Consider the following 27,042-nt stretch of genomic DNA (forward strand, 5'->3'; position numbering starts at 1 on the left):
GTAATATGTAATTTGTGTATTTCTCTGTGAAATGCGCTTGGTGTCGTTGGGGATACAACACGTCTCGCATTGAGCAGAGAAATACACAGAAAACATACCGAACAGTAGGGTATTTATTTTGCCGACATTACATAATATGGCATATCGTCTCTGTCGGGTGGAAACCTCATATCCAAAACAGTTACTTTTCAGGATTCAAAAATAGCAAAATGTAGCAGATCTGCAAGCTCCAAATGCTTAGTGATGCTTTTGTGTGGCGATCAAGTAGGGCATTCATTTACAAAAGATCACTTTAAACATCGTACTCGATATGTTTGTTCAAAGTGCTCTGAACTAACATTAAAAGTCCATAGACTCGGCTGCCATATGACTTAATTTCTGAAAGCCTGACGTTGGATGGGCTATTATTGCCCCTCAAAAAACACACAACAAGTTAGAATATGGAGATAAGAGGTTTCTGCCTGACAGTGACCAATGACCTATACTATGTATGACGTCAGCACCCGTTTGTCAGGGAGTTTGTCGCTACTATGACGTCATATTGATGGTATGCTATCCACCGACTTGGAGAGTTGGGAGGTCTCCACATCGGCAAAATGTCCCATTAATGTCATCGTCAAGGGATGTGCAAAACATTCTCCACGTCTGTCAAGCCCCCAATCTGATGGTCCCTTCTTCAAAACAGACCCCCGCCACCCATGGTCAATTAAGGCTGGTAGTGGTCATAATTATAAAGATGGTCAAAGTGGGGTCTGAGGACCCCTGGGGGGGTTCCAGGAGGTCCCTAGCTTGACAGTTAGGAACCAAATGGACCCTTAACAGGTCTCTAACTCTAAGAGAGCAGTGGGTGTCATAGTGGGCGAGGCTGGTGGAGCCCCGCGGTCTCTGGGCTGAGGGCGGGACAGTGTGTGGCCTTGGCGGGGCTCCAGTTCCCCAGCGAGGCCTGCAGGGCCTTGCGGTGGGCCAGCCGGTGGGTGATGGAGAAGCCTGCGTTGCCCTCCAGCTGGGACAGCACCACGAGCACCTGCCTGAAGGAGCAACACGCACACACACACACACACACACACACACACACACACACACACACACACACACACACACACACACACACACACACACACACACACACACACACACACACACACACACACACACACACACACACACACACACACACACACACACACACACACACACACACACAGGTAACCGAAGGTTGAAAAAGACAAGCGCTGAATCTAGCGAGTCAGTCTGGATCGCAGGATAATGATTTTGAGCAATGTGTTCTTAAAGGGTAAGACCACTTTTTTTGAGGTTTGGGTTGTGTAGTTACTTTGCCATGATGCAACTCCAAATGTGGACAAGAAATAAAAAAATACTGCTCCAGTGATTAGAAATTGATAATTCAAAATATGCTCCTCATTGACTTACATTGTAGCTAAAACAGCTCTCAAAGTCACTCTTTTAGTACGTAAACAAACACAAACAATGTTGATTCAGACAATATAGAGCATCACCAAAACTCATGTGGTTTTATTTTTTCATAAAAATGTTAGATTCCTGTTGATTTGTCCATTTTATTGGGAAGAAAACCCGGACTGGATCCGTGGATCCGGATCCAGATCTTCAATCAACAGGAATCTAACATTTTTATGAAAAAATAAAACCACATGAGTTTTGGTGATGCTCTATATTGTCTGAATCAACATTGTTTGTGTTTGTTTACGTACTAAAAGAGTGACTTTGAGAGCTGTTTTAGCTACAATGTAAGTCAATGAGGAGCATATTTTGAATTATCAATTTCTAATCACTGGAGCAGTATTTTTTTATTTCTTGTCCACATTTGGAGTTGCATCATGGCAAAGTAACTACACAACCCAAACCTCAAAAAAAGTGGTCTTACCCTTTAAATGTAAATCTTTACTGCCTTAACACAGTTTTCTGTAGCTAAAAACAGTGTTTTAAGGATGGTGGTGTGTTTTCTCACAATGCGCATTGTAGATCTGGATTTTTTTTATTTTAGATATTTTATTTGAAAACGTGGTACTCAAGTACTCAAGTACTCATTTTGAACTCCAGGCTTTTACTTGTAGCGGGAGTGTTTCTACAGCACTGATCCTTTTACTTTTACAAAAAATAAAAGTGAGTGCTTTTTCCAGCGCTGCAGCGCACCTGTGAAGAGGAGGGATGCTGTCGATGGTCTTGAGGCTGCAGCGGGTAGACATACCTGTGAAGAGGATGCTGTCGATGGTCTTCAGGCTGCAGCGGGTGGACATACCTGTGAAGAGGAGGGATGCTGTCGATGGTCTTGAGGCTGCAGCGGGTGGACACCACATTGAAGCTGTCGCTGCAGTCACAGGACACGTGCAGGTGGTGCCTGGGGTGGCGGTTCTCCACCATGACGATGAGCCCCGCCCAGCCGTGCGTCAGGTAGTAGCAGGTCATCCCCTCACGGCCCTGCAGAGGGCAGCAGAGCAGCGCGTTTTCAGTTAGAAACATCAGTCAGAACAGGTTCTCAAAAGTGGGGTGGGGGGGGGGGGGGGGGGGGAGTGGGCCACAGCGGTTCCTTGAGGCGGTTATAGGGGGTCCCCAAGAGGGGAGGAAAAGTGTTATTAATATGGAATCACAATAATGATTTAATAATTTAACCATATTTTATACTTTAGCTGAAAATAGGTTTGTTTTTAGTGTTTAGTTCAGACACTTGTTACCCAATACCCAGTCAGTAGTGGTCAAACAAGACCACAGGATATAAATGTCTCAATAGAAGAGCAGGGAGACTAAATGCCAATACCCAAATTGTGCAAGTTAACATATTTACTCTATACCTGCACAGCGGTTCCAAAATGTTTTAGATCAAAAAGAGAAATGAAGACATTTCCCCTGGTTTAGGACACTAGTTTGGGTCCAAACCCAAGGTAGTAGAGCGGCTATTTTCACAACTTCTTCTTAGATTTGTTTGTTTGTAATTTTCGGGGGAGAGGAAATAATATATAGGTTAAAGTTGTAACCCCCCCCCCCCCTAACCACTGTTTAGGAAACTCTATAGTGCTCTATATGTAATTTAAAAAAACGGAGGACACACGACCACACCGACCAGTGACTCTTTGGCTACCAGGTGTACTCACTCAGTGAGCCAGCTGTGAGTGTGTGCGTCTCACCTCGTGTCTCTCGCCCTTGGTCTCGGTCAGCTGGATGATGGCATCGGCGATGGTGGTGGTGGAGGCCGTTATCTGCTCCTCCATCACCAGGCGAGAGCTGTAGACGGCCAGCGTGTAACCCGGTGGCTCCACTTTGCACCCGCCCGCTGCACAAATATACACATGACATCAGTGACGTTGAGCCCATTGCATTTAGGTCAAAGAACCCTGTGCACCCGTAGAATAGAACAAATACCGAATCTTGAATCTGTGTGAATTGAATTTTAATCGTTTCGTGCCACAGTGTGTGTTAAGAGTGATTCTGACATATTGTTAGCATATAAAGTATGAGAACTCTTGCCAGACTGTAAACACCATTCCACTTCACTGACACAGCTATGAGTGTGTATTCATTAACCATTTTAAACCTTGCTTGGCGTTCCTATTTAATGTCATTATAAGCTTTGGCTTTTTCAGAAGGCATATAGTTACAGACTCTATGTAGCGGACTAAGTTGTGGAATAGTTGATTGGCTTGAGGGACCAGTGAACATAGCGTCGCTGTCGGTTGGAAACCTCTTATGTCCAAAGCTGGATTAAAATTCAAATATATCAAAAGTAGCAGATTGACAAGCTCAAAGCACGTCGCTTCGTGGCACATTTTGAGCTTGCAGATCTGCAACAGCAGCGACGTATGAGGAGGTGTCTGTGTCCTTGCCTGTGCTGTCGGTATCCATGTTGCTGTGCCAGTGGTTAGAGTTAGCTAACCTGTGCTGTCGGCCTCCATGCTGCTGTGCCAGTGGTTGAAGGCGCAGCAGAGCACGGCATACTCGCCCGGCTCCAGCATGACGTCGCAGCCCACGAACCTCCTGACCGAGCGCCTGCTGTGGGCCATGAGGCGGCCCAGCGTCACGCTGCCGCACCGGTCGTACCGCGCCCTGAACACCAGCACACACAGGTCCAGCAGGTGCGACTCCGCCGTGTCCCAGCGCCTGACGAGATCACGGAGAGGAGGAAAGGTGAACACGACGGGGATGTTACATTGTGTACAGTATGTTACGTCTAATGTTACGTACAGCAGTGGCTCTCAACCTGTGGGCCCCCACATTATTTTGTTGGGGTGGGTGGTTGTCCCCAGATGACAGTGAAGTGATAATTTAAGGACTTTTAAGACCTTTTTTAATACATTAAAAAAAAGGAAAGTAACAAACCTACTACCGGTATAAACTATAGGGTTGTCCCGATCCGATCACGTGATCTGAAAATCAGGGCCGATCATTTTCAAATGATCGGAAACGTATCATGAGCAAAAAAACGTGATCGGGACATCCCTAGTATAAACTATACTATAAAAACTGGTCAAACATTGGACAAATTGTGAAATACTATGAAGATATTATAAAAACTCCTACAATTCCATGTGCTTCTGTTCTGTTCTGTTAGGTTTAAGGCTGTTAAAGTGCTGCAATATCTAGCTATTAACGGCACTAATTTAGTGCACACAAGAGTGGATAGTATAAAGAAATGAAATAATTGAATGGATACCTGAAAAGTAATGAATATTAATACATTTGGATTTTCCATTCAGATGGCTATACAGCATCATACTGTTTTTAGTTCACCATTCAAGTTTGAGGAAGTACCTGAAGGTCATCCGTGGCCCAAACGTTGACTCCTTTACTAAATATTCTCCTGTACCGTGCAGATCGACAGAGTGCGGGCATATTATTTTATTTAATTATAATTTTGAGGTAATAAAAAATTGATTGATTAATCGCGATCAACGACACAAAATTGAGCAATTAATTGTGTTTATTGCGTGGCAGCACTATGTTATGTACAGTATGCTATGGTATTGTATGTTTTGTTGACTCCAACTCTGACAACTAAAAGGAGCGGCTGTTCTGTTTGCCCAGCTTAGAGCTTAAGGCCATAGCATAGACTGGTTTGCCTTCAAGTCATCTTGTTTGACTAAGTGACCTATATACCAAAGCGTAAATACCGGTATATACCAAACCGTAAAGCCGAAAAACAAAGACTGCTCAGAATGCGGCCGCTTCATTTACATTCTGCTCCCACGGGTTAGACCGGTGCAGCACGGCGTGAATTCCGTTTGTGTCCGAGCATAGGCATGGTAACGCCCCGCCTGCCTGTGATTGGCCTACCGACACTATCCTCCGAGGTGGATATGCTGGATCATGATGCCTGGATGTCTGATGCGAGGTGGGAAATAATAATAAAAGTAGACATAGTATGGTATGATACAAGAGAACGCTAACTTGTACGTTCTATTTTTGTAGAAGAGGCAAACTAATATTGTTTATTCCGTTTGCTTTGATGGAATAATTGATTGAACATGCACGCCATAATATGATTTGTTTTGGGTGTGTTCTAAAATAAAGTGTTTGTATGTGTAAACTTGAAACATTATTGTAGGCCTACTATAAAAAGGTCTATTTTCCCTTCATCTTTATCCTTTTTTGTTTAATAGTATTATTTTACTATAATTAGATGAATACACGATAATCAACACTATCAAATCAAACGGCATAAACAATAAGTTTGCCTCTTCTACAAAAATAAAACGTACAAGTTAGTTACAATCTGCATTCTGTTGCGTGTGTCAAACTGTCATTCTCTTGTAGCCTATTATTTATTTCTCCATCTCACCACGGAGTAACCTCGTGTCTCGGAGGACAGTCAAGACGGGCAGTGTCAGTAGACCAATCACAGGCAGGCGGGGCGTTACCATGCCTCAGCCATGCCTATGCTCGGACACAAACAGAGTTCACGCTGCAGCACGGCCTCGTTGTGTACCTGCTGCCTTCCTGGAACAGAGCCAGCTCCACCGTGGTCCTCTCCAGCACCGTGAGGGACACTACCGTCACAGGGACGTTGGCTCCTCTGGGGAACAGGCCCGGCACTCGAACCTCCTGCCAGTCACAATGGATCTTACAGATATCCACCGAGTCAAAGTACCTGGAAGAGAAAAAACAAGAAAAACGACTTTTTTTGCTTAAAGGATAGCCAGAGGCAGCCAATCATGAAAAAGTGCCTTGTCACTATGGTCGTTAGTAAATGTAGTTCAGCTGATAAAAACAGGGGTCATCAATAGAGGTATGCGAGGTATGACATCATCATCAAACCCGGACGTTATGCAGGAATGAGTGTCAAAAAAACTACTTTCTGGCCTTGACAGCCCATACATCCAACAGAAAGGTCCTATCTGATTGCATTAAATATTGTTAAACAATGTTAAACTCACTTTGCCACTCGATTTGCCACTAGATTTGCTATTCACTTTATGCATGAGCATACCCTCTATATGTCTGTAGGCAAAGACTGTGGCAAATTGATATTTTCTCTTCAGCCTGGGTTCTATATTTGTATCAATAGCATCCCTATTCTGGGGCAAACATTTGGCAAAAAATAGCTGATCCACAAGCACACATGATACGTTGTGTGTGATTGTAGATCAGCTATTTTTTGCCAAATGTTTGCCCCAGAATAGGAATGCTATTGATACAAATATAGAACCCAGGTGCAGACACAGACATGGAGACAGGAATAGAGTGCAGAAATGACAGTAATAATGGTGTTAGTGTTGGTCTAAAAATGGTGTTGAAAACCAGTAAACCACATGGATGATTTCACAGTCATCCCCGACTTCAGCTGAAAACCAAACATGGAGATAAATGTAGACCGACATGTGAAGATCAGAAGATTACTCCTTCATGTCTTGGAAATTGTTTCGTCATACAGCACAACTTACAAATATGCACTTCATTTCTGAAGTGCGCGTTATATTTTGATTGGTTTGAGTAGTTTTATTTAGAGAAAGATTTAACACAATAAATCAGAGAATTACCATCTGTGCCATTTTACATTTTGCTATTATCGTCTCTGTCAGGTGGAAACTGTGTGGATTGATGGATTCAATTTCATATCCACAAGCTCAAAGCTTGTAGATCTGCTACTTTTGTGTGACGCTTTAGTATCACGAAAAAACACCAAAAGTTTGAATATGGAGTTAAGAGGTTTCTGCCCGACAGCAACGATATTTAAGATATATATAGCCTACGTTTAAAAAAAAAAAAAACTGTTAGGATTTAGAAGGAGTTTTTAGAATTGGCCTCAGGTCTAAATTGGTACAGACTGCAGTGTGTTTTCCCGGTCTAAATAAAACGAAGCAGCATAAATAAACACTGCTAGAATGAAAGGCAACCATAGATACATGGGTTGAGAGGCCGTTCCTCGGTTCGTCTCCCATTCCCTGGTCTATGTGTTAAAGTGTCCCTGAGCAAGACACAGAACCCTATCTGGTCCCAGGTGCTGTAGCATCCACTGCTCCTACTAGCTAGCTTAACCAGCTGAACACCAGCATCAATAGTATGGGGGAAGTAACGTTAGGCAAATTCTCGAGGAAATGTGCCAACTATTCCTGGTGGTTGGAACACAAAGTCCAGGGTGATTATCTTCTGTTGCACTGTTTAGTTTTTTGGGTTTAACATCTCACTTCACGGCCACCCTTGCATGCGGAAAGGTGACCTCATTTTCCTCCCATGCCGCGGCTGTGGCACTACTGTATGGAGTATGGTTACATTTAGCCAGGGGCTTGGCTGTGGCACTACTGTATGGAGTATGGTTACATTTAGCCAGGGGCTTGGCTGTGGACAAATTACTTTTAGTTATTACTTGGGTTCGGTGCGCTTTAATTAAAGGTAGTGTGTTTTTTTGGTTTAAAAAGAGGACAGAGCAGGAGATCAGCCGGAGAATCGGAGTGGTATTGGAGTCACTGTACCATACTGTTGTGATGAAAAGAGAGCTGAGCCAGAAGGCAAAGCTCTCGATATACGGAGCAAACTTCATTCGTCACCTACAGTATGAAGTGTGGGTCATAAAAGACAGAATCGGGTCACAGAGACGTGGATACAATCGGACAAAATTAGTTTTCTCAGAGGTGTGGCTGGCATCTCCCTTAGAGATAGGGTGAGAAGTTCACCCGCGGCCGTGAGAGACTCCCAGTAGAGCCACTGCTTCTTCACTCGGAAAGGAGCCAGCTTAGGTGGTTCGGGCATCTAGTACGGATGCATTCCGAGTGTCTCCCTAGGGAGGTCCTACAGGGAGGAGACCCCCCACACAGACCCTTTACGGTTTTACAAATATTGAAAGCAATGAAAAGTATTGAAAACTGCTTCTGACTAAACCTCTTAACTCCATTGCATACTCACACTGTCCGTCAAACCACCTAAAGCCAACTTTTGGTTCATCATTCTAATCAATGATGGACATAACTATCTCCACATTCACTGGTCAAAAAACACCTCCTAACTTCACTTGAACTGGATTTGTCAAAGTGATGATTATAATAATGACACATGCACATCATTTCCTGAAAAGTTAATATTTTGATAGTTGCCGCTCGAAGAGTTCCGTCCCATCGACGATGGCCATCTGACAACGACACCGCTAACTGCTACTGTACCTTATGAAGTCCCAGAAGTCCATCCAGAACAGGCCGTCCTCTCCTCTCTGGGCACACAGTTCCCTCTTCAGGTGGAGAGGCCAGTGTGACCAGCTGTCTGACCAGGGTCCCGTCCAGGAGAACCGGCCCCACGGGTTCCTCAGCTGCAGCAGCCTGAAGGAAATGATACGCCTAAGCAGCTATTGTATTGTACTTTTATAGAACTAAATCATTTCATGCAAGAAAGCCCCGAAGAACTGAAGAGGTGACGGACTCGCTCACCCCAAACATTTTTTAAGTATGACTCTGGAGTGTCTAAGGAGATGTTTATCTGTCTCAGGCTTAGACAGTTACTTAAGCTCTTACATTCTCAACAATACTGCAAGTGCAGTAATCTTCTCTTCTGGGGGTCCCTAGCACAAAACATTTTCAGATGTGGGATCCACGGCTAAATACATATCAATGTGGGTATCCTTGACATTAAAAAGTTTGATAACCACTGCTGTAGGTCAACACAGGTGCATCAGGGTAACTAATTAAGCTCACCCGGGAGAACATGAAAGCCCCCGTCCCCATACATCCATGACCCCCCCCCCCCCGCTCACCTGTGGCTGTCCATGTCCCTCACGTCAAGAACAGAGTAGGCGTGTCGCGGACGCAGGCCCAGTGACTCATACTCGCCGTCGTCAACCTTCATGTTCCCGCCTCCGCACGACGCCCCCATCAGGAACCTAGAGAGCAGCAAGAAAGGGCAACTACAAGGTTATAGGAGTCCTTTAGTGAGGCACAGTGTAACACAGAGGTTCATGTCAAATTAATTAAGGAATATTACACTAGAGGGCGTGTGTTATCGTGATTATCAGCACGGCGCATTTTTTTATATTTAGGTTTGCTGCTCGTTTGAAGCAGTGTTCTGTTATTCTGGCTTGAAGCACAGGTAGCTATTTCAACCAATCAGATTGCTTCGTCGGAACTACCTTTTGTATAATATCTCTGCTGTCGGGAAGAAACCACTACAAATGTGTCATTTTTCAGGAATTGAAGAAAACCTTATATTTAAAAAGAAATCTAATCAAAGTTGGTGTTGTGACTTTATATATTGTCAATTACTTGAAGGGTAGAGGTGGTGGAGTTAGCTGCTTTATCAGACAATTTGAGGGTCCAATGGAGTTAAGAGGTTTTTTCCGTAGCGCTTTTTACTACTTCATTGGTTCAATATTTGTTTAACCAACACACAGATGTAAAGGCTGTTCAATAGCAGTGATTTAAGGAAAAACAAATCAAAAACCTAAAAAATGGAGTTAGGTGGTTTCCTCCCGACAGCAACGATATGTATTTGTCAATGTGTTGAACTGACTTTGACAGTATACTATACCTAATTTAGCTGGGGACCCCCTTGAACCTCCTCAAGGACCCCTGAGGGTCCCCAGACCCGCTTTGAGAACCACTGCGTGGTAACAATTCAAAGTCCCTCAGGCATCCCACCACACACACACACACACACACACACACACACACACACACACACACACACACACTGGAAGAATGCTTCTCTCATACCAGTAATGATGTAACGCAACTTCACATCAACATGTCATGATGCAAAGTGGAACTGCAGTGCCGTACATCAAAGGAACACGTTGCATTATTTATGAGACGGGTTAAAAACATAAAAGAGGGTGCATTTTGTCACACAGTGTAAACCGCATGAACCGCATGAACCCTAGCATCCCTTCTGGGCACACAATGTTCTGTGAGCTATTTTCGTTGATGGATTTAGTGTAGAGGGAAAAAAATAAGGGGTCAAGAAAGTACAGAGCCACCCGTGGGACCCCGTCGATGATTTAAGTGGTTAATATAAAGCTGCAATCTGGAACTTATTTTAATATAAAATTATGCATATAGCGTCTTTATACAAAGCACTTATGCAAGAAACCACAACCAGGAGCAGTTGTGTCTTGCTGAAGGACACTTTGACACAGGCACAAGCAGGCTAGCTATAAAACTGTTTAAAACTTTTCCAGAGAGTCGGGAGTTTTTTTAATACAACACGGAAAGGCAAGGATTGAGGAGCTGATCGTCCCCTCAGAGATATCTAACAACACTTTGATAGGACCGAGTCCCACGCAGTGAGCGGAGGTGGAGGTCACCAAGTCACATGCAGCGAGCGGAGGTGGAGGTCACCGAGTCACACGCAGCGAGCGGAGGTGGAGGTCACCGAGTCCCACGCAGCGAGCGGAGGTGGAGGTCACCGAGTCACACGCAGCGAGCGGAGGTGGAGGTCACCGAGTCCCACGCAGCGAGCGGAGGTGGAGGTCACAGGCGGTGAGGAGACAGAAATGGTGTGAGACGGATCATAATAAAACTTTGATAGCCTGGTTAAACATTCCAAAAAGTGGAAGAGCCCATCCGAGTCTGCGCTCAGGGCCCTGTGATTGACAGACACTGATTGGCTTTTCCACGTTTTGGTTTCTGCTTGGGCCAGAAGACACATGATGATGTGAATTCACGTGACCCGGGATCGTTTACCAGGCTAAAACTTTGATCCACTGAATCGGCTCTTTTCATATGAAGTAATGAGTGACGTGCCCAATAAATGTCGGCATACCGACTTGGAAGAGAAGCAATTATGCTACTATTTACCGCAAAAGTAGCTGCGTTACATTAGTGCGTTACTGTGTCACTGTGTTACTGTGTGTTACCGTGTCACTTTGTAACTGTGTAACACGTTGGTTCCAACACTGCTTTTAACACGGTGGTTCCCAAACTTTTCAGGTTGAGAGCCAAAAGAGTGTCCCGGGACCCAAACTAGTGAAAATAGCAGATCTACAAGCGTACAACGTGTCGCTTCGTGCTGTTTTGCGAGCTTGTAGATCAGCTATTTTCACTACTTCTTGTTTGTTTTTGTTTTAAAATGTATACAATTCTTAAATATATATTAAAAAATAATAAATATATAACTTTTGAAATATATATTTTTTAAATGTAGGAAAAGAAAATGGGATTCGTGACCCATAAGTTGTGACCCATAAAGATTGGTCCGTGACCCACAAATGGGCCATGAATCGATTCAGGCGCGTTCATGGAGGTTAGCACTTCCGCATTTTGGGCACCAAATTTTGGTCCGCACTCTAGTTTATAACTCTATGGTCCCGACTCACTGTTTGGGAAAGAGTGTTTTAACACACACCCTGCTTCTTTGGAGCTGAGCATCTTGGCCCAGATGAGGTCGGTGTCGATGGGCTCTTCACGGGGGTTGGTGGTGCTGACCTGCAGGGCCAGGGACTCACAGGGGGCCCCGGTCAGCGTGGCCAGGCCCTCGATGGCGCGGCCAGCCTGCAGGGCGAAGTAGGAGCCATGCAGCTTGGCCAGCGCCTTCTCTATCAACGCCACCCACAGCTGTCTCCTCTGGGACTACACAGGCGCACCAGACAGAGAGAAGGGACACATTTCACCACATTAGAAAGAGCACTTGGACCATTTTCGACCGCATCTTCATATAATTGATCTTCACCTTGACTTTATGTAGTTACTGTACTGCACATACATCATGGTCACACCATGATCAAAAGATGAAGATAAGATAAAGATAAAACATAAAAAACAAGTGTAAAATTACACTCTCAAGAGTTAAAGATCTATAATGGGTCCATTTGGTTTTAGTTGTCATAGCTTAGTTTTAGTTTTCGTCTGTGAAAAAAGGGTAGTCGGCAGACATTTCTCGTCCTAGTTTTAGTGTGGTCTGTCACACCTGAGAGAAGAGCAGATGTCCGTTGTGGTCACAGGGCAGCATGTCGTCCACCAGCACCGTGGTCCAGGAGCCGTCCTTACACAGACGGACCTGGTACGCCCCCTCTGGACACAGCTGGCGCGTCACCATCACCCGCTCCACCAGCTCGGGACGCTCGGCCAGGACCGCCAACGCACTCAGGAACCTGCTCTCCATCCAACACATTCACATATAAGAGCCTGCGGTAGTGTTGATTGAATCACTTGTCTTTTAGTTGTACTGGATCTCTTCTCCACTAGTCGTCTCTCCCTAACATTGTTGTCTAATGTGAGCTCTAGCTGCGGTGGACTCAGGAAGGACAACATCTTTCACCTGTAACACTCCTTCTGGGATATATAATAGCATGAGATTAAGGTAAGAAAAAGCCTAATCCGGAATTCTCACATTCCTTGAGGATCACAGTTTAAAACCTTTCTACTGCATTCTGTACCGTAGTTATAATCAGTGAATGCAACCAAACCAGATAATTCCCATTTGTTATAATGCTTTCTCGATTTGAAGTTTATTTAAAAAGAAATTGGGGGTGGGGGATCTGGGCTCACCAGCAATTACCCAGAAGTCCCTGCAGGATGTCAGACGGGCGAAGCGTGCGGAACACGGACCACCTCACGGCGCGGTCTCTCACGTTGCAGTTGTTTATCTCTTGGGGGCGGAGCCACTTTTTGACGCGCTGCTGTACTCCGTCGTCTTCAGGGAAGCCCACCGACTTGGGTCCGGGAGGAAAGCTGTCGTCCACGAATGTCACCGCGTTCTGGGAGAATCCAAAATAAATGCAGTGGATTAGTTTATTCACACGGGAAGACGGCCACAGCAGCACACACAAAAGACCGAAAGAAACAACAGTGAACGTACGCAAAGAGAAAACAGTAAATATTATCAGGATTCAGATTTTAAAATGGCATAAAATGGCAAAATAGCAGATCTACACGCTTCACGTTCACGCTGCATTTCGATTTGTGTTTCAACCTTGTTGAACTGCTACTTTTGATGCTTTTGTGTGACGCTGTAGTATGATCAAGTAGGAGTAGAGAGAGTTTATAGAAAAACACAAAAAGTTATAATATGGAGATAAGGTTTCTGCCCGACAGTAACGATATGATGAGACCACCCAATACAACGGATACTATACAATGGAAATTCAGTGCAAAATTAACTACGGCACGTCATGTTTATGTTAGTTTGATATTAAAGACATACTGTGCGACTATTTCAATTATACAAAAGTTACTTTAATATTTTTTATATAATCTTTCACTTGCGTGTTTTGAACAATAACCACTCCACATAAATGTGTTTTTGTTTTGACAGCTTCTCTAAACAACATGTTTTGTTTAGAACTGCAACCTTGTGATCAAGAAAGATCTTCTTCAGGCATGCATTCCTCGAAAATAATTAAATGAATCGAATCAAATCAAAATACAAGCACTATGTACAGTACATCTTTTGTGTTATGTTCATCCTATTTCGTCCTGCACCTGGAAACTTTAAGTGGATGTAAATGCACTAGGCCAATGGTTCTTAAACCTTTACATTTCAAGGTCCACCCCTAACTCTGACAGTATACAAATGGAACCAAATGGACTCGTTATGGTTATGGAACCAAATAGACCCGTTAGTCCATTTGTATACTGTCAGAGTTACAGACTTGTAACTTTGTAAGGCTCAATTTAGACCCCCCTAAAGGAACCCTGAGAGTCCCTGCACTAGGCCTCTCTTCTATAAACCAACCTCTCTGCAGAAGGAGAAGAAACCCTGCACTAGGCCTATAGCGTCTCTCTTCTATGTACCGACCTCCCTGCAGAAGGAGAAGAAACCCTGCACTAGGCCTATAGCGTCTCTCTTCTATGTACCGACCTCCCTGCAGAAGGAGAAGAAACCCTGCACTAGGCCTATAGCGTCTCTCTTCTATAAACCAACCTCCCTGCAGAAGGAGAAGAAACCCTGCACTAGGCCTATAGCGTCTCTCTTCTATGTACCGACCTCCCTGCAGAAGGAGAAGAAACCCTGCACTAGGCCTATAGCGTCTCTCTTCTATAAACCAACCTCCCTGCAGAAGGAGAAGAAACACTGCACTAGGCCTATAGCGTCTCTCTTCTATGTACCGACCTCCCTGCAGAAGGAGAAGAAACCCTGCACTAGGCCTATAGCGTCTCTCTTCTATAAACCAACCTCCCTGCAGAAGGAGAAGAAACCCTGCACTAGGCCTATAGCGTCTCTCTTCTATGTACCGACCTCCCTGCAGAAGCTGACGATGTTCTCCCACAGTTCCTTGGCCTCTCCCTCGTCGTTCTGCCGCCGCGCCTCCACCAGCATGCTCTCCTTCCTCCTGAGCCCCGCGGCGGGCGCCAGTCGCGCGCGGTACCGCTGCGGCGTGTGACAGGCCACGCAGTGCTTGGCCCGGACGCCGTTGATGAGCGTGCACGCCGGGCACGCCCACTGCTGCTCCGCCCTCCGGCGATGGGCGCCCGCGGCCACCGCGCCGACACCGGCACGGGGCGGGAACGGCCTCGATGTCTCCGACGGCGGCGTCGAGGGCGACATCTCTTCTTTGAGGATGCTGAGCCTCCTGCCGGCGGGCGCAGCGTCCTGCTGGGGGGGGGTGGGGATATCTGAGTCGGCGGTGGTGGTCGGCGACGGGGGCGGGTGGGAATTATGCGATTGGTTGAGACAAGCCGGCGGAGGCGGGACCTCTCTGCGGCTGCAAGGGACCGGGTTATTCTGTCCTGTGAGAATCAGAAGCAACTTTATGTGTAAAGAAGTGGTGGATAATTATGCTTTGTGCAACGTCAATCATTTGTAGTTTTCAGGGAAAAAAGGGGGACAGGTCAAAAGAAATATCTAAGAATTGTAAATGTATAACGTTGCTGTCCAGCAGAAACCAGCTAACTCTATGCTATTGAACGTATGTTTGTTAGGTTTATTGAACCAATGAAAAGTATTAAAAAGTGCTTCTTACAAAACCAGCACAACACCAACTTTGATGAGGCAGTATTGCTTTGTTTTAAAAAAATATAAGTTTTTCTAACTTTTCTTCCTGAAATATTTACATTTTGACAGCAGAGATATACAGTATAAAAGTTGAGGTTAGACATAAGGTGCAACAAGTAGCAACTACACAAGGTGCAACAAGTAGCAACTACTGTATGTTTGAGTTTAGACACAACGTGCAATTAGTGGCAGGTATGTTCATGACGGTTAGACATGATGTGCAGAAAGCAGCAGGTACTGTACTGTACCTGCTATGGAGGGCATGCTAAGGGCAGAGGGGGCGGGCTGGGCGGACGGAGGGTCCGTCGGTAAGGTCTCCCCTACGGCAGAGATGGACAGGGACAGCGCCCCCGCCGGACAGTCCTTCTGCCGCATCGGCATCAGCGATGCCGTCGACGCTTGACTCTTGACCTCCGGCACGAGCAGGGCCTCGGCGGGGATCAGGGGGAGGGAGAGCTTGCGGGGGCCGCCACACGCCGAGCAGGACATGGAGATGGGCGTGTTCCGCAGCGTGCACCGTTGACAGTCCCACGCCGGGGTCTGGTGGTCCGCGGCCCCGCCCTCCGACTTGCGTCTCTCCTGGCTCTGCTGCCCCCCGCCTGGCGGGAGGTGGGACTGCAGCTTCAGCGGGCTGGAGCAGCTGATGGAGCGCCGGGGACTGGCCCTGTCACCGTTCACAAACAATTAACCTAACAATTAATTGTGTTTTTACGACGTTGGAATTGAAAAGTTATCAATAAAAAAATAAATTTCTTGTTTGGTCTTTTAGGCTTCATAATCATTTTCGATATCATATATCATATCAATCATATATTTCAAATCATAATCGCGGCGATCATGTACAGTAATAATGGCCTACCGGGGACGCGGCTGGTCGCCCTGCGGGGGGGTCTCCTCCCCGGCGTAGCCGCAGACGGAGCAGGCCATGCTGCCGGGGGAGTTGGCCAGCGTGCAGCGTGGGCACGGCCAGCGGCGCCGCTCCGCCCCCTCCCCCTCCCCCTCCTCCTCCCCCTCCACCCGGCCAGCGCCGCTGGCGCTCCGGGGGCGGTGCCACGTCCAGCGGGGCGGCGGCCTCTGCCGCGGCGCCTCGCAGATGGAGCAGCGGGGCGCGCCGGCGGCGTTCAGGAACGTGCAGCAGACGCACGACCACTGGTTGGCGCTCCGCATCGGCACGGACCCCGACGAGAAGCTGTGGGAGAGAGAGAGAGAGTGAGAGTCTTACTTGGTTTCATTTCATTGTTATCAACTTATACTCAATATACTCAAAATACACTTGAAAATAAATAAATGTACACATCAATAGCCTAATTGATTTAGCACAGTTACAATTCATTCGTGACAAAAAAGAAAAGAAAATATTTTCGTTGAAGCCGTAGCTTTTTAGTTGATACACATAAGCTTGTTACATGAATCATCTCCCTTTCTGTTTACAGTTACACAGTCAAAGAAAACACAATCTCACAAACGTGGTTTCTACCACTAACAACATTGCTGAAAGACACTATTAAACTTTGTTTTAACATTTCCAAAATCACTGCACTTTTGATGACATTCGCAAAAAGAGGGAGGCCAGGTAAAAAAAAGAAGAAGCCAGGGAAGATAAAAGTGGGACACATCAGCATGTCACGGTCGGTGCTTATTACTGTAGCCAGTGGCAGCTCAAAGACCGTAACCCATTAAGAGTAAGACCTGAGGCCTATTCTACCAAATTTCTAAATCAGTCGTTCTAAAAGACATTGTTTCAAGGACTCTCAAAACTTCCTGTCTGGAATTCAAAATGTACTTGAGTAAAAGTACAAAAGTATCGACATCAAAATGTACTTAAAGTACAACAAATATGCAGAATCATTATGCAGAATGTCCCATTTCAAGTTGTCAAATGTATAAAAATCTTTTGAAAATAGCAGATCTACAAGCTTGCAATGTGTCACATCGCGACACATTGTGAGCTTGTATAACGGCTATTTTCAAATGGCCCAGAATGTATATAGGGCTGAAGAGTAATACATCTACAAAGTAAGTTTACTTAACTTGAGTAAATGTACTTAGTTACTTTACACCACTGGAAACACTGGCCACACAAAAAAGTATTATTTACCCCTTTCATGCACTATACTGTATCTGCTGGATGTTACTAACTTACTGTCATACTAAACACATTGTTGCCTGTACTGTATGTAAGTGTATTGTAATCAGATTGCATAGAAAGAACCATATAATGTGTCCAGACCAACTGACCTGATGTGTGTGTCTGTGCATGTGTACTGTATGTACATTTGCCTGCGTGCACGCAGCACGCACGTGTGTGTGTGTGTGTGTGTGTGTGTGTGTGTTGAGCTATTACACTCATGAAGGTCAGATGACCGAACAAGGTCAATTTGTGTGTGTGTGTGTGTGTGTGTGTGTGTGTGTGTGTGTGTGTGTGTGTGTGTGAGTTGCAGTTGGCAACTCAAGCAGTCTCTACTAGCAAGGGCTGGAAGGGGCTGGCATGAAGCCGTTCTCATGGGGTGCATACTTAGTTTAGACTAGTCATTGGTTAGACATGGGTTAAGGTTAGGTTTAGGTGTGCTGCCCCGTGGGAGGTTAGGATTAGGGTGAGGGTTTGAGATAGGTTGTAGATGTAGGACTAATGACTGGTCTAACCAATGACTAGTCTAAACCAAAAACTGTCTAAACTAAGTACTGCACCGGTCGGTGCAAGCCTCCCCAACCAGACCAGGTGTTCCTTTGACGCAGAAGGGCTGAGCTATTTTCTTGCAGCGCTATCATGGAACAACCTGCCTGGATGGATGCCGCTTGCATTGTCACACTTTGCATCACGGCACTGGTCTGAACAGCGGACATAAAGACGTATTCCATAACGACGGTTGCTATGGAAACGTTTTCATGTTCGGGCTTCCTTCCAAGCACCAGTCAGGAAATCAATGCCATTTTAATTAACGAAGCATGCTTGCAAAGTGTCTGTCACTCACATCACTGACATCATTTCCTCCTGTCATCTCTCAGCATTTCAAATGAACCACTTAAGCCCACTGTATATTGCTGCTGTAGGGCAGAAACCTCTACCATATTTTAACTTGTATTTATTATTATTATTATTATTATTTTGTGATCATATTGTCATAAAGTAACAGTTTTGGACATATGAGGTTTCCACCCCACAGAGACGATATAAGACTTTGTTTGCTTCTCGGCTCGCACAGCTCGTAGCCATGATGCAATAACTTGTTTACTTTACCAACGTTTCTTCTTCAGGGTATTAAAGAGGAGTGTGACCATAATTCAGAGTATAAAAATGGACAAATGTGGTTCCATTTTACGGTTTGCTTCAATAAATACCTTGAAGACAAGCAGGCTGCTTGCATCTGCAATGTGTCGCAAGGACTGAGGGCACTACAGTATGTGTGCCTGTGTGTTGTGTTGGTCACTGTGCATACAGTATTTGTCTATGTCTCTCTGAGGAATTGTAAAACTGCTATCAAAAGAACAAGCACGAAGCTTGTAACTATTTTATATTTCGATAGGTCACTGGAGACCGGAAAGCAGAGACAGTGAGTATAGGGAAGGACATGATGCAGTCTGTTCAAACCAGGGACTCACTGTCAGACATTAGAGCCTATGTGGTACAGTACATGCTCTAACCACTTGGTTATCAGGTCTCCCAGGAGCTTGTAACTCTAAACTACAGGTAGAGGTGATGACGTCACCACCCACAAAAACGGACCTGTATGTGTAGCTGATTGAAGCACTTCTGTATGAGCGGGCATATCACAGGGCTCTCCTAACAACTGTAGTCTGGAGGAACATAGGGTCTGCGGCAATGCATTTAGAAAATTGGCCTGATAGCTTGCGCAAAGGTTTTGGTCTGTGAGATTAGCCCTGAACACACACACACACACACACACACACTCTGTCATTTCTCAACCGTTTCGGACGTGGGGCCGCTCGCCGGAATCGGGCCGGCACCCTGGGTGCGTTACTGTAGGTCTGGAACCCACACACGGAGTTGCACCACTTACTTCACACGGGTGTGATATTTTGCTGACACAGGACAGATTGCTTGTACCAGACTATAAAGAATACACTTAAAGGCAGTGAGGCAATGATCAGGGATTCCCCAGTGGTACTAGGTTTCCTGTCAGTGAGTAACCTGACTCCTGCATCGCACCAGAGCAGTAAAAAGGGCAGAGGCAGCAGAAAAGACCCACAGTATATCACAGGATACATTAGAGAGATGCTGTTGTGTGTTTGACACTAGTGATATCGCACGCCCACGCAAGGAATTAATGTCAATACCGGCGTTGAATCAAATCAAAATGATCTTACATGTGTACTCAGTACAAGTAAAAACATTAAGAATAATAACTATAAATATGTCATTAATAAATCATTGTAACTCCAGTGGATGGCAGCTAGTCCGCACCACGAATAATTGATTGATTGATTGAACATTTTATTCAGTTTGTAGAATGGGTACAGTTCAACGAAAGTACAGGTCAATACAAAATTTGTTATGAGGATAATCCAGAAAAAAACACTAAGACTTATTTACATCAGGGTCCTCCATTTTCAATTCATCAGAACATTTAAAGACGTATGCAAATATAAACTTCTATGTAAAAACAAAATCACACCTGTGTAAAGTGAGTGTTGTAACTCTGTGTGGGGGTCCCTGGGGGGTCCCTGGAACATCCAGACCCCCAGAAATGCAGCCAGGGGGCCGGGCCTTTTCCGGCGAGCCGCCCGCGTCCGAAACGTTCGAGAAATGACAGTTACCAACCAAGCTATTTTCGTGCTTAGACAGACAGACCCATGAACCCAGGGACCAAGGGACACACATAGCTGTGTAATGGAAAAACGTCATTTAACATCAACGTCAGTGGTGAACAATATCGCTGAGATCACAATCAGAGTGTTTTTTTTTGTTTTTTTTTACCCATTTTTCACCCCTGTGTCAATTATCTAATGTGATCCTGGGCTCTATAATTGTGTTTCCAGCTTAAAGGGCCTTGCAAACGGGAGCGATAAAACGCTCCTATAGTTCATTTTCAATGAGACCTGCGCTTTTGCTCGGAGAAGTCGCGGTGCGACAACGCAAGCGTATTTACGTGAGCGCGGTCCCGTGAATTAGTTGCGCGTGTGCTCGTTTCGTGCACACGCCCGCGACTCACCAGACCTGGATTCGGTTTACCTTTTTTTTAACGCTTGCGTTGTTGCACCCCTCTGGAGTAGACCGGTAGCAGACCTGTCGTTGATCCAGGCAACAAGGTGTGCGTTCCTCGCTCCCCGTTAGCAGGGCCCTTTACACTTAAGTGTGCTGTAAATGCTTGGTAGTGTGCAGCAAATGCTTAGTTGTGTGTACTCAATGAATGGTATGTGTGTGTCATTTGAAAATATGGCTGTGTGTACCAAATGAAAACACGAGTTACATTTTGGGAACAGTTAAGAGATTTGATGGCAAAGAGTCATTATGCAAAAGGAGTGTCAGGGTTTTTTGTGTGTTTTTTGTGCATTTTGTGTGTGAGGTTTTCAGTTTTGTGTGTGCAGTTTTGAGAAAGCCGTTATTGTTTTGAAAAACGTGTGTTAACAATCGTGGAAAAACTGTAACTTGTATCGTTCATCAGTGAGGACGATCACATCGTTGTTGTTAAAGTTACAGTATCTAAATAGTTATCATTCTTGGTGTGGATGGCCCTACAATCCCTGTGTATTTCCGTGACAGGTCATTTTATTGTCGTCTCTGTCGGGTGGAAACCTCTTATGTCCAAAACTGTTACTTTTCAGGATTCAAATTCAAAAATAGCAAAACTAACAGATCCACAAGCTTTGATCTTGCGGTTCTACTACTTTCTTTTTTTAATATATATTTTTTATCCCACGATTTTGTAACCCATTTTTCACCCCTGTGTCAATCATCTAATGTGATCCTGGGCTCTACACACCCTCCACCAACCTAGTCCCCATATATGGAGGACAAGGGGAGAGCAACGGACTTGAACTCATGCTTCCTTCATGCCTGAGTGTCCAAGTTGCTCCTTTACACCTGACAGGGGGGAGTTTCCCTGGTTGGACGTAGCACGTGGAAGGAACAACTCCAACCAGTTCCTTTCCCCTCCATCAGGCGCCCCGGCTGGCCAGGGGGAGGCAGTTTAGTGACCAGGATTACTGCATGTTTTTTGTGAGGGTACCTACCCTAGGGGACACGGGGAGAACATGCAAACTCCACACTTTTCTACTACTTTCAATGATTTTGTGTGACACTGTAGTATGATCATGTAGGGCATCCATTTACAAAAACAAAAAGTTAGAATATGGAGATAAGAGGTTTCTGCCCAACAGCGACCTAGAGGGATACATCCTCATGCGCTGCTAAAGTCGAAAATGATTGATCTCCTCCATTCAGACTCGTTACCCCGTCAATGCACCTGTAGTGTACAGGATGCTCTCTCTCTCTCTGAATGATCTATGAAATGCAGCAGATGTTAGTCAAAACGCAGCTGGCCCTGCTTCCTCTTCAAACGGGACTCAAGCTGAGAGATGCCTGCACTGTTAAAATCCTTTGCTAATTGCCGTCCCTATTTTGGCATGTTATTATAGGCAGAAAACATTCTCAAAAATAGCCTCGGCCTATATGGTATAATTTATACTCCATCATACGCCGGTGTCATGCTGCAAAAGAAATGTAGATACAAGCTCACACCGTGTCTCCATGAGACACATTGTGAGCTTGCACATCGTCTATTCTTTGCCATGCAACACCTTTGTACTACAGAGTACAGACTGGAGTTGGTGTTGAAATCAGTGAGGGTTTGAGAGGGACAAAGCGATGCCTGGCTCAACGGAACTGGGGATATTTGATGTGACGTTATGAACTGCATAGGCGGTGTTGAAGGATATCGTTGATATTGGACAGAAACGTTATGTGTTTCATTTATTTTCGTAATTTAACGCTATAATTTATCAAAAAGTAAACAAAGGTAACAGTTTTGGACAGAGACATTAAATGCTGAGTTGGCACATTGAATGTGACAAGTTTATTGCTGGGGAGACGGGGATGTCCCTATACTAGGAACACATGTTGGGCCAGAAATAGATCAATACATGCAAATGAATTACAAAATCTGAATCCATTCCTGCTACCTGGCTCGCAATGATTGTAATCACACAGACAGAGACACAGACATCTTTGGGGCACTCTCCCATCAGGGTGATAAATATCATAGTTCATTAAAAATTTGACTAAATGTAAAAACTAAAAGAGGGAACATGATGTGAAAATGTATAGAATGCGTGTTTTTAGGAACATCTTTGATTTTAGGATGTTCTGGGGAAATGTTTGAAATTGTTTTTGAAGGCCCGGATGGCTGGCGTAGAGTAGACGTCTGGGCACCTATAGGCTGCTAATCCAGCCTGACATCATGTCATGGGTTCAAATCCCCATACCAACGAGCTTTGCTGTGTGTCACTCCCCATCTCTCTCCCCCCATTTCCTGTCAGCTTACTGTACACTATCAAATAAAGGCAGAAAAAGCCCAAAAATATCATTAGATATTTTTTTTTATGTTTGAAAATCTTATATATATATATATAGGGACGTCAGATTGACAGTGGTTTATGTGTGTACAATACAGTATGTATATGCATACACAGAATATACGGTACATATATAGTACTACAGTTACAGTATACATGTTACTGGCACCATGTGCCTCTTCCTTGTTTATCAAGAGGTCCAAGCATACAAGATGTCACTACAGAAGTACAACTACAGTATTATCTGTCTGCTGCTTGTTAGAACATGGTGTCTTCATCTATTCCTAGATTCCATATCGATCAATTTCTGTATCAGTTATTACTCACATATCTTCCAGTCAAGTAATGTGGCGTGTGCAAAGGTATTATATTCTCTTCTAACAAACTCCAGATCATGTTGTGTGATACTGTCTTGGTGTCATCTTGTTCTTTTCAGAGCTCGCTGCTTAATTGCTTATAGCAGTGGTTCTCAAAGTGGGGTCTGAGTGGGGACCCCCAGGGGTCCTTGGCGGAGATCCGCAGCAAATAAATAGCATCAAATATAGCATCAAAATCTGTTTCATCATTGTAACCCTAAATAAAGGGGCGGCGCTCGCTGGCCAAGTGGTCCAGCCTTTTGCCACATATACTGTAGGTTTTGGCCTGACAGCATGTTGCGTGTTCGAGTCCCGTTCAGGACGACCACTAATGCATGCATGTCTCTCCCCTTCCCTCTCTCCCTCTTTCCTGTCCATATTCACTTGATACTATCAATGAAGGCAGAAAAGACACAAACAAATCAAAATAAAAAAAATTGATAACCACTGGCTGACCAAGGAATAAAGCCAGATATATATTTAGTTGAGCCCTAGGGTTGCGCACCAAAGATGGCAGATCTACAACTAACAACGCATTGCAGCACAAACAAACACAATGCACTTGACTGCACTTCACTTTAAAATACAACATTCAGTGGTAGAAAATGCACCAAAGTAGCAAAAATATATACCTCCCTAATACTAACCTCCCACCCTCAAACCTCTCCCCAACGCACGTATGTAACAACTAACACATATCACGCGCGCGCACACAGACACACACACACACACACACACACACACAACACCCCCCAACACCACTGAAGTGTCCTTGAGCAAGGCATTGAACTGCTGATCAATGGCCACTGTGCTTGTACTGGGCAGTTCCCAGGTTGTCTGCTCCCCCTTGTGTGTGTGTGTGTGTGTGTGTGTGTGTGTGTGTGTGTGTGTGTGTGTGTGTGTGTGTGTGTGTGTGTGTGTGTGTGTGTGTGTGTGTGTGTATGTGTGTGTGTGTGTGTGTGTGTGTGTGCGTTGCTGAATAGCACACCATTATCTGCCCTGGGTAAATAAAGGTTAGGAAAAACAACAACACGCAGACTCATACACGTAAGCACACACTGTAAACATCACGGGCCTGGCAGAACAGAATGGTCTTAAGACCGAGGACACCGTTTCCACAGATGTCATTACCGGTATGTCATTTGTTCCAAAGAGCAAGTCCACACTGACCAAAGGCACCCTCACCAGATGTGACTTTAGGTTAGGCTAGGAGGCTTGTCACAATCGTCTAATCGCAATTATTTGAGATAATCACAATTATGTATTTAATTTACATAATCGTCATAATAGTTGAAAAATTTTGAAAGTTTTCCATACATTTTCAAATGTAAGAAAGAGCAGAAATAGCAGATCTACAAGGTTACAAACTTTTGATTATGCAAACCGAAATTATTTTGTATGTTCCAATGTCCAATGACAAAAACACAATTAAATCGTTTAACGCAAAACGTCAAGTAAAATGTGTAATTGTGACACCCCCATATATGTGTTGATGTGAACATAGGTTAGAGATGTATTTGGGAGCTAGACCAGTGATTCTAACCTTATATTTAATTCAAGGACCCCCAGTTTGTTTGGCTTCAGTGTCCCTTCCTGCACAGGAGTAGCCTGGCGTGGCCAGACTAATATCACTGCGTAGGGATTATTATTTTTCCTGTGGCAGGTTGGTTGGTTTCCAGGATAGCACAGGAGGAGACCCGTGTTCGAATCCCGGGAGTTACATTGGTGCCACAACTCAAAGTTAAAGGGGAGGTGCCTGAAGACCTAATATCACCTCTGGCCAAGGGGGATTCCCTCCTAGGCTAGTGGTTAACATGTTTGGCTTTTTAGCATCCCTTAGTTCCCGCATGGGAGATCCGTGTTGAAACTGTGTAACTGGCGTTACACAAAGCATGCATGCATGCTTTTACTGTACCTTCGCTCTCTGTGCCTGATGGGGGGTCGGGCCAGCTGTCGGGGTATGAAGGTACTCTGGCTGCTCCTCAGACAGCCCATGAGGGGCGAGGGCGGGTGCGCAGGGCCGCGGGGCGCCGGCTCAAACTCTGCCTCATCCACCAGGGAGGAAGTGGAGCTTCCCATGGTGCCGATGGCTCGACGTGAGTACGCAGGGGCTCAAAAGGCTGCGCTGAGGGAGAGTTACATTGAGGTGAGTTGGCACTGACACCGGTAGGGGTATCGGATTCTGAAACAGGGTGTCCGTGCACGCTAAAATCATCAGTGTTCATTTTACCAAATGAACCAATTTGTTGTTCATGTGTACGCCCTCTACAAATACAAGTTACATTTTTAAGTGTGTAGTGAAATTACGTTCCAAGATCCATGTCAGAAATCAAATGCTAAATTATGATTCTACTATTTCACCACATCTCTCAATTAGTAAGTAAAAGCCTTGGGAGCCAATGCCTCCTGAGCCATTATGTGGCCCATAAGGTCAGGTGCCTATCTCCTGTTTCTGTAGCGTGAGGCGGCTTGATGTATAAAGTTCACCCCGGGGGGTGGCGGTGGCTCAGGGGTAGAGTTAGGGTGGCCAGACGTCCGGTTTCACGCCGGACAGTCCGGTTTTAGACCCACCTGTCCTCCTCCCACCTCAACCTCTGGCCGGACACATAATTGTCCGGTTTTTTGTGATATACAGTGCTTGTGTCATTTACGTCGTCTGCCTGGGTATTAAAATCTCCGCAGCGCTGCTCAGCTCCGCCTCCGCAGCGAGCCGGCCACACTGTCTTAAAAAGAGAGAGGCTAGTGGAGACGTTCAGAGTGTTGCCATGTCCGCTTAATTATAAGCGACTTTAGGCTTGTTTTATATAATAGGCTACTAAGCCTAGTCAGGCTTCTTTTGGGCTTGTTTTCATAGACATGGTTGCTTGGTTCTCTTCCAAAACTGGGCAACACTGCCAGTGGGATGGTCGGTTTGTTTGTTGTGCTCTCACAATCACTTTAGTATAGTTAATGCAGAGACAAACAAACCAAATATGCCGAAATGAAAAACTACATTTAATGAGCAATGGAGCAAGGAACTCGACATCATAAAGAAAGGGAGGCTGTGTGAACATATAGGCTACTGGCATCATTCTATGTCCCACACCGATGACCATAAAACTGTATTAAAAAACCCACAAGAAAGAGATTAAACATAAAACATATCTAAACATGAAATAAAATAAATTTATTCTAAAATGAATGGCCTTTGTGGTACCCTATAATTTAAAAAGGTTAATTTAATTAGCAAATATATGTTCTCTGTGGACATAATGCTGGAGATGATGGTGGTGAAAATCAGGTGCAATAGTAGTAGTAATAATATGAATATATGGGGAGGGGGGGAACTGGGAGGGGGGGGGGGGGGTCGGGGGAGCGAGCCCCGCAAAAGTGTCCTCCTTTCTGAGGTCTTGCAGGTGGCCACCCTAGGTAGAGTGCCTGGATGGTAACCGTAAGGTTGCCAGTTCGAACCCGGGCTCCCCCAGAGTTACTGTCGAAGTGTCCTTGAGCAAGACACTGAACCCCTAATTGCTCCCGATGTGCTAGTTGGTGCCTTGCATGGTTTCCGCTGCCATCGGTGTATGAATGGGTGAATGTAATGCACAATCTCTGTAAAGCGCCTTGGATAAAGGCGCTATATAAATGCACCATTTACCCCTTGGCCACCGTTGGACATGATGGTAGTATGTCACAGGGACCTAATCCATCCACTGATCCACCTCCCAATCTCAGGGCGGACACTCTAACTACAAAGACACTCAGTTGCAGGTCTCTCAATCAATGAAATCAATTA

General features: G+C 45.1%; 1 protein-coding gene across 1 annotated transcript; it reads right to left on the reverse strand.

Moving 5' to 3' along the window:
* Positions 1 to 849: 849 nt before the first annotated feature.
* Positions 850 to 25,349, reverse strand: LOC310868470 (calpain-15-like; the record flags this gene model as incomplete). The annotated part of the gene is made up of 14 exons (XM_083778928.1): positions 850 to 1,028; positions 2,279 to 2,457; positions 3,162 to 3,307; positions 3,908 to 4,131; positions 5,957 to 6,118; positions 8,625 to 8,777; positions 9,209 to 9,334; positions 11,794 to 12,017; positions 12,355 to 12,538; positions 12,936 to 13,144; positions 14,626 to 15,116; positions 15,630 to 16,045; positions 16,241 to 16,570; positions 25,186 to 25,349. 14 exons carry the CDS (start codon positions 25,347 to 25,349, stop codon positions 851 to 853), a joined length of 3,186 nt encoding a protein of 1,061 aa, XP_083635054.1. The 3' UTR covers position 850.
* Between the last annotated feature and the right edge of the window lie 1,693 nt (positions 25,350 to 27,042).

The sequence above is a fragment of the Protomyctophum parallelum genome (assembly GCF_964188405.1).
Source record: "Protomyctophum parallelum genome assembly, chromosome: 13".
In the NCBI taxonomy this organism is placed as follows: domain Eukaryota; kingdom Metazoa; phylum Chordata; class Actinopteri; order Myctophiformes; family Myctophidae; genus Protomyctophum; species Protomyctophum parallelum.